The sequence below is a fragment of the Grammomys surdaster genome, unplaced genomic scaffold (assembly GCF_004785775.1).
Source record: "Grammomys surdaster isolate TR1022 unplaced genomic scaffold, NIH_TR_1.0 948, whole genome shotgun sequence".
NCBI lineage: Eukaryota > Metazoa > Chordata > Mammalia > Rodentia > Muridae > Grammomys > Grammomys surdaster.
Window position 1 is genome coordinate 44,134 of NW_021605367.1, and position 9,018 is coordinate 53,151.

Here is a 9,018-nt window from a genome sequence, read left to right on the forward strand (position 1 = left end):
GTGAGTTAAGCTCACAGGAGGCAGAGGCAGGAGGATCTCTGTGAGTTCAAGGCCAGCCTGGTCTACACAGCAAATTCCAAGACAGCCATAGTTATATAAGAGAGAAACCCTATCTCAAAAAATAAATAAATAAAAATAAAGGAGAAAGGAAAAAGCTGAGACACATTTAGTAAACGCCTGTCACAGCCCACCACGTGTCAGAATTATCCTCAGGACATGATGCCCTCTAACCTAAAGTGAGCCACCTGGCTATTTCTTACTTTTTACAGTGCTGGGAACGGAGCACAGGGCAGGCATGCTGGGCAAGTAAACACTCTAGCAATGAGCTATGACCCCGAGGACTGGTTTTATTTGTATGGTGGGTTGTTTAGTTTCTTGTTTTATTATATTTTATTTTTGTTTGCAGGAAAGGTCAGGAGAGAACTTTTGGGGGTGAGTTCTTTCCTCCCATCATGTGGATCAAACTCAGGTCATAGCAGCAAGCACCTCTAATGACTGAGCCATCTCAGACTCCCATTGGCTGTTTTTTTTGAGACAGGCTTTGAACTTACAACCCTCTTGCCTGAGGCTTATGAGTAGCTGAGATTATAGGCTTGTGCAATCAGACCTGATAAGCATCAGTTCTTAGGTTTTTACATGTGTTCATGATCCGCGATGCCATCCCAAATACAGAATCTTAAACCAGTTACAGTGACCCATGCCTTTAATCCCAGCCACCTAGGGGCTGAAGCTGGACAATCCCTTGAGCCCAGGAGTACCAGGCCAAGCTAGTTACCACAGATCCTGTCTCAAATAAAGCTGGGTGTGGTGGTACAAGCCTTTAATCCTAGCATTCTTTAGGCAGAAGCAGGCTGATCTCTAGTCTGTCTACACAGCCAGTGTCAGGCCAGCCAGGGCTACATAATAAGACCCTGTCTTCAAATAAATAAATGAATGAATAAATACATACATACAGAGAGACATAGCGAGAGACAGAGAGAGAGCACAAAAACATACATAGGTGTGACTAAAGGTTAGCAACGTGACTGAATTTTTGACATCTGCAGCTTAGAACTTAGGTGTTTAGATGGGTACCACTCCTTTCAGAGTGGGCTCCTTGAACTGGTCGTTCTGAATGTTCAATTGGCTACAACACTACATCCAGTCTGTTTTGAAACGCTATAATTTCTCTTTTGGGGGTAGATCTGATGATTACAGACAGGCAGCGGGCTGCTAGGGCCTGCCATTGTGTCAGTTGTTAATTCTGGTCCAAACTGAAGCCTGATGCCAACCAACATGGTGGCTCACATCAGCATAGGAAGGCTGAGACAGGAGGATCACAACACTGAGGTCAGCCTAAGCTACATAACAAAAAATAAATTAAAAGAAAAGAAAAAAAGGGGGCCAAATGTATCACTCAGTGGGAAAGTACTTGCCCAGCATGTGCGGGATCCTGGGCTCACTCTCCAGTGCCAAGTGTCAAACAGCACTGGCTCTCTCTTTTTCCATCCAAGAATGAGAAGACTCCAAAAAATATTGATGTAATGAAGGGTAGAAGAGGCCAGGTGTGGGTAAGCTCCTAATCCCAGCTCTTAAGACAGGAGGGCTGTCCCAAAAGCAAAGCTACCCTGGGCTGTCCAGCAGGTACAGGCCAGCCAGGGTTACATAATGAGACCCTGTTTCATCCAGTGACAACAAAGAAGATATTAAACAAGATTTAAGAAGCTATTAATGACAAAAGGTCCTTCCCCGTGAACTCTTGGCAGCTACAGGTTCCTTATCTAGCATGATTTGGTTGGTTTCTATTGCAACATGAATAAAGCATTTTGTATTCAAACATTAGTCTCCAAGGCAAGTTTTCTCTTACTCACAGTGACCATTTTGAACACTGCCTAATTCAACTGAGCAGACATTTGTTTATAATAAGCACCAGGTATTACAATGTTGAAGCAATACTGCTCATCAAAGTGTACAATGCAAATGATCTATGATAACCAGATTTTATTTCTATTTTTCTAAACTTTTAAATAACATTTATTTAGGCAAAGGGAGCACATGTGTGCCACACAGCCAGTGTGGAGGTTAGAGGATAACTTTCAGGAGTTGATTGTCTCCTTCTGTGTGGGTCCCAGGGACTGAACTCAGATTGTCAGGCTTGGCAGCAGGCTCCTTTACCCACTGAACCACCTCCCCAGCCCCCTGACCAGATTTTACACTGATCCCCACCTCCCTCACTTGTTGCTCTTGTGCGCTTGCTGCCAGTGGTGAAGAGTCTAACAGGACAAGGACAGAAAAGCTCCCGTTCTAGGCTTCCACATCCAAGCTACCTTTCCTGCCCTTGTACAATGGAGACACTCCCAGCAAGAGTGGCAGCAATGATCAGGGGGAACACTGCCTGAGGAGGGTAAGGTGTACATACACACACAGACACACAGACACACACACACACACACGCACACACGCACGCACGCACGCATGCACGCTGCTCCCCCTGCTACTGACCATTAAACATGTCTCATGCTCCAAGTGCCCAAAGAAAACTCGCAGGAGCCAGATGTGGTAGCTGACACCCAAAATACCAGCACTTGGGAGGTGGAGGCAGAGGATCACAAATTCAAGGTCTTTCTGGGCTACAGAGTTAAGACTTTTATCAAAAAACAAAAGGGGGAAGAGAAGGAGAACAGAGGGAGGCAGATCAGTAACAAATACCCTGAGAGGCCACCTTTCCTGACGCCGTGAGATACTTCCTCTCTCAGACACATACATAGCATCACTTCCCATTCGGTTGACAATCCACTGGAGCAAAAAGTCTGTAAGGGGAACTTAGAGAGTGGTAAGTCAGAAGAGGAGCCATTGTATGCCCGACGTAATACGTGCTAAGGGTTTAGCTCGCTTCTACAGCCTGCCTGTTCTCTCTCTCTCTCTCTCTCTCTCTCTCTCTCTCTCTCTCTCTCTCTCTCTCTCTGTGTGTGTATGTACATTTCTCTCTGTCTCTGTCTCTCTATCTCTCTGTCTCTCTCTCTCTGTCTCTCTCTCTCTCTCTGTCTCTCTCTCTCTCTGTCTCTCTCTCTTCCCACATGAACACTGCCTGATGACAGTAAGAATCCTCAGGAGGCAAGGTTTAGTTTACAATGAGGATTGACGGCCATTGGTATCAAGAACAGATTTCTTCATAATATTACCATGACCTAGAATGTCTCTTATCTAACAGTCCTTTTGCTATTTCTGAGCAGAACCGAAAAAGTCAAATTGATTTTATCTGAACAGGAAATGCAGATACAAAACCAGATCCTAGACTGGAAAAACTGGGAAGGCAAACAAAAAAATTCTGGGTTAGGAGCATAGCTCAGTAGGAGAACATTTGTCTAGAGTGCATGAGGCCCTGGATTCCACCACCAATACTGACACACAGACACACAGACACATAGACACAAGGGTGCTCACATGTTTCCTTTTAAACCTCCTTATCCCTACTTGGGAAGTTACAGGAGAAGCCATGAAAACAAAGAACACTTATGAAGCCAAGAACGGCCTCAGTCAAGGACAATGAGCTAGAAGCCCTGGTCCTAAGGCCCTGATTCCATGAGGAGGTGTGCTGGTGTCTCCACCAAGTGGCCAGGAGGCATGATGGAGCCATGTAAAGGGATGAAATCCTAATCAGGCTCCTTGCACTCAGGGCCCGTGTGCCTAGTGATCTGCACAACCAAGTTTACATAACAGGCCTTTGTGTGCCCACATAAAAAAAGTGAGAAGCAGTGGGGGCAGACGCACTCAGGGCTTAAAGGGGAGTCTTTCTAGGGGGCAGTGCGTGGGGAGTGGTAAGGTGGAGAAGCAGCTGACCCTTCCTACTCATCCACAGCAAAGACAGAAGCAGCAATAAAGCAAACCCTTTTACTTGTTTGCATCATAAATTCTGGTTTTATTTACAATATACTTAGGGGATAAAAAAGAAATGGGTAGTACTAATTGTTTTTTGCTTATTAGACTCAGGGTAGCTTGGAAGGGGGAACAAAGGAGTAAGGGAAACCTCCCTGTGTCTCTTTAAGTCTTTGAATTTTTGTAATTTGAGTCCAGGCAGTGGTGGCCCACACCTTTAATCCCAGCACTTGGGAGGCAGAGGCAGGCAGATTTCTGAGTTCGAGGCCAGCCTGGTCTACATTGTGAGTTCCAGGACAACCAGGGCTACACAGAGAAACCCTGTCTCGAAAAACCAAAAAAAAATTTTTGTAATTTGAACCATATGATTAGATCATCTACTTAAAAAGAGAAAAGAAGCTAGGAAGGGGTGGCAAGATGGCTCAGTGAATAAAGGGGCTTGCAGCCCAGCCTGGCAACCTGAGTTCCATCCAAAGGACACAGATTGTGGAAGGAAAGAGAAGGGACTCATGCAGCTTATATATACTGTGACCTCCACAAGCCTGTTGCTGCACACGTGCATGCACATGTGTTTATGTACACACACGTAATAATAATAGCAATTATAATAATAAATTTTTAAATATAGTTAAAAAAAACAAGCCAAGAAAATGTAACGCTTTTAAACATGTCTACAGGTTTTTCAACACCCTTCACAAGTAGGTAAGAGGTCACTAGTTCCATTTCCGAGATGAAGAGGCCTGAGGCTACCAGAAAGAACTTCAACAGGAAAGACAGAAAGACTCTCCACGCCTTCAGACTCTCCAATCAGAAAGATAAACAGCAATCAGATTCATGTGCTACGTCCAGTCCTCAGACCTAAAACACATCCTGGAGCTACCTCAAATGACCATTTAAAAAGGCTTATGCACCTGCACAGCAGCTTGTGAGATCTGAGTGGGCTATTTTTTAAAAACATTTATTGTGTCTCTACATGTGATGTGTGTCTATACATGACGTGTATCACACGTGCATGCGCACACCATGGTGCACACATGCCATGGCACATATGCGGAGGTCAGGGGTCAACTTTCAGGAGTCTGTTCTCACCTTAGACCCTGGGTTCAGGCAGCCAGGGCTTTTACTTGCTGAGTCATCTGACCAGCTCGAAAGGGCCTATCTCAATGTTCCTATTAGCTGATAAACACCCTGAAATATTCTGGTGTCAGCTCTTAGTGAAAATGTTTATAAGCTTCCTAAGTATAAAAGCTGGTTGTAGTGACAGATGTCTGAAGCTCCAGCATTTGTGAAGTAGAGGCAAAAGGATCACAAGTTCAAGGGTATCCTTGGCTATATAGTGAGTTTGAGGCCAGCCTACACTACATTAAGCTCTGTCTTTGAGAGAGAGAGAGAGAGAGACAGAGAGAGAGAGAGAGAGAGAGAGAGAGAGAATAACAAACCAAATCAGCCCAAGTGCATACTCAGCCCTCAGTGGGTGCAATAGTTCATTGGGTTCATCAGCCTTCAGAACCAGAACTTTGGAGCAAACTTTCCAGGCACAGAGGGATTCAGAAAATAAGCACTGTGCCCAGAAGCCAGCCAAATCCAGAGTTCAAATCCTGATTTTGCCCCTGACTTACAGGAGACCTCAGGTGAACCAGTTACCTCCCTTTCCTTGGCTTCGGCTTCCTCTCTATAAATATTAACCACTAAGCAAGCATGTAATGAACATATGTGTCTGGCGCTGGCCAAAAGGATCTGTGTCTTTAAAGGGCTTATCTTCAACAGGAAGAGACAAACAATCCAGAGCATGTCAAGTCCAGGTAAGTGCTATAAGCACATAGACAACAGGGAAGAAAGACCTGGGTGGAGGAGGGGTCAGGGAGGCCTCTGGGAAAGCAGTATTCACACTAGAAACTGAATAGTAAAATTATCAGTCACACAAGAATCTAAGGGACACAGTTGCAAAGACCATCCAGTCTTGGATCTAAGGGACAGAGTATGACAAGGGGAAACAGACACAGAGGCCATCCAATCCTGGAATATTTAAGAAGGGGACTTATCAAGGTTAGAAAATAGGGTTGGAGAGACTGACCAGCCCATCTCTTCAAGCAGAATATAGCACAATGGTTGTAACGGGAAGTAACTATAGAAAAAAAAAGAACTTGATTGAATCTGTTATTTTCAGCTTTCCACTATAGCAGAACTCTCTAAACAAACAAGTAAGACTGAAACACAGAAGTGAATAACATGGTTCTGCTCTGACAACTGGAACACAGAATGCAGTAAGATGGTTTTGCTCTGACTAGTGGGAAAGCAGAGCCTCTGTCTTCTTGGCCTTCCCAACTCACTCCTGGGAACTTCCAACCTCAGCAGAGCTAGAACAGCAGCTGGTCTGTCTCTAAGGTTCCTCAAATCCTTACAAAGCCCAGATCAGGTGGGAGACAGGCTTCCTGGGAGAGTTTATGCAAAGAGCCCTAAATTCAACCCTCAGCACCACAAAAAGAATAATTATCTGGAACAATGGCCTCCAGTCCAGAGAATATACCATTAAACAGCTGACTCACAATAGCTTATAGAAAGGACAAGCGACACAGCTTTGAGGTATTACCAGACACAGCTCTGCTACTTCCAGGCCCTCGAGGCTGCCTCCTAAGAGGAAAAGCTGGAGTGACCATAAGGGAAAGAAATAACAAGCTACACGGTACTGTGTTGCATAACCTAAACTCAAGTGCACAGTCCACCCAGGGCTGCACTAGGTGACAGGTTATCTCCACAGGTAAACAGGAATATTGCCCTCCCTGATCAGTCAGCACAGGGATCCACATGTGCTGGGCACAGGCCAACAGCATTCCAGAAGGACTCATCCTCCTTGTGCTTCTGTTTTCACACTGCACTTTGAATGTTGACTACTGGCATTATCAGAGGGCACCAACTTGAGCATGGACATACTCCACCCATGACAGCCCTTCCCTGGCCACCTGCTCCAAAGGGATGGTCCAGAAAACTAAACCTGCCTGCCTGCACTTGGCTCTTCTCCACCTCCTGAAAACCAAAATACACTGAAACCCAAAAGGCCCGTTTAAAACCTTGCAAGCAAATCTCTAGAGGCACAGTGGTCATAAAAATGATTGTTGACTTGCTTTTTTTCCTACACGATGGGACAGGAGAGAGAGGCAACACCCAGAAATTATCCCAACTTTATAGAAACAAAGAGCTAAGTATCCCAGCCAAGGGCAACAGAGAACAGGCCTCCAGCCACCCAAATGAGCAGACAGCCACAGCAGCAACAGGGTCAAGAGCCTTCCATCCCCAGCCTTCACTTCCTGAAAACACAGGGCAGCCCCCACCCAGTTCTCTTTAAAGCTGTCTTGAAGATCCTTGTGAACCTGAAACCATGAAAACAGCAAAGGATTTCTGTAGGGTGCAAGTCAGGAAAATTACTGAGGGCCTCTGTGCATAAGAACAATGCTGCGTCCTGTCCAGGATGCTACCGTTTTAGAGAGGACAGACACCTAGGTTAACAAACTTGATTTCATTCATCACAAATATTATTTATCAAATCATTGCCAGGACATTGTGGCAACCACAATGTCCTGTTTCTGCTGGAGTCACTGCCAAAGTTTGGTTCTCTCGCCCACCTTCCGGTATCTGTGATGAAGTTTTCGGTTTCTATCAACCCTTAGTCGGGGAGGCCCCCCCACCCCCACCCCGCGATGGCCCTGGTGGAGTCGAGTTCCACCACCAGGTCCATAAAAGAGACTGCGGGGAGGCGTGGCCAGGGAGGAAATTCTGACAAAAACTTTTGGACCTCCGGTCCTAGCAGCCACTACTTCCTGGTCCCTCCCGGTCACGGGGATGTCGTTATTTGGCTGAGTGCTCCCCAGAGGGCCGCGCAGGGAAGGGTCTGTCCCGGCATGCGTGGCGCTCACAGAACGGCCCGCAGGTTGCCTTCCAGGGCAAGTTGTTCCGAAGGAGTCCCCAGGCTGTGAGACGGGGGGGGGGGCGGGCTTCCTCCTCCACGCTCTGGCCGCCCACTGTCACCATTCCCAGAGCCCAAGGCGGTGCTTTCGGACCTGAACCCAGCGCGGACATCAAGGCCCAAGCCCGTTCTGAAAGAAGGGAAAGCTGAAGGACTGGCCACGAACCGCCCGCCGGGAGCAAAGCAGCGGGCCGCGCCGCCTCCCACCTTGACCCGCTTGCCCTGGATCTCCAGCGTCTTCATGGTGAAGTCGACACCGATGGTGCTGCCCTGACGCGCGGAGAAGGCACCGGTCTTGAAGCGCTGTACCACGCACGTCTTGCCCACGCTCGCGTCGCCCACTAACACCAGTTTGAACAGGAAATCGTAGTGTTCGTCCTGATCTCCTGGACCAGGGCCCGCCATGGCTCCGCGGGAGTCCTGGGACGCCAGGGCCCGGCTTGGGCTAACGACAGCCCCGGGCCGAGGTCCGTGTGCCCTAGCCGGCCCACCGCCGGGCTACGTGGAGCGGCCGCAGCACCTGAACGAGCTGCGCGGCGGACCGATCGACGGCCCCGCCCCGCTCGGGAGCCCGCGGACTCGGCTCCGCCAGGGAGCGCACCGCCCGGCCCTCCGCAGAGCTCTCTGCCAGCCGTCGGTGCCGCGCCGGCCCAGGGCTACCTCAGGCCCGCTCGTGCGCCGCCTTCAGGGCGGGGCGAGACTCCCTGATCCCCAGCACCGCCCACCTCCCGCCACTCCTCGTGTGGGTCCCGCCCCCAGGACCGCCCAGTCGCCCCCTCCCGTAACCAACGCCTCCTATCCTGTCAGTACAGTCCCGACTCCCCCCATCCCCCCAGCAGTCCCTCTAAGCTTCCCACCTCCCCGACCCTTCTCCGAGCACCGCCCGCACCCCACCACAGCCAAAGCCTCCGACCTTTCTCTAAACACCACCCTGATCCCTCCCTCAGCACCGTTCTTTCTCACTTCTCCGCACTTCACTCACCCAGACTTAAGCCGGGGTGGGGATCCGCTGTCAACACCGCCTAGATCCTCTATTTGGTCCTGACCCCCGCTCTTAACACCTCTTACCCCGCCCTAATCCTCCAGAGCCCTTCTTAGCTTGGACCTCGCCTTAGGCACTGCATCCTAGAAATCCACCCGCTCCTTTTCATAGCCCTGGAGCTAACTCCTCCCTAACGTCTCTCAGCTCAGCTCTCCACCCC

The 9,018-nt window shown here is 48.7% G+C and overlaps 1 protein-coding gene across 1 annotated transcript in view; it reads right to left on the bottom strand.

Moving 5' to 3' along the window:
• Positions 1–8,330, bottom strand: part of Rab43 (RAB43, member RAS oncogene family) — a 22,506-nt gene extending 14,176 nt beyond the window's left edge. Inside the window, exon 1 of the mRNA XM_028782985.1 lies at positions 8,024–8,330. Within this exon, the coding sequence (XP_028638818.1) occupies positions 8,024–8,221 (198 nt within the window). The 5' untranslated portion in view covers positions 8,222–8,330. The remainder of the gene's footprint in view (positions 1–8,023) is intronic.
• Positions 8,331–9,018: the final 688 nt, after the last annotated feature.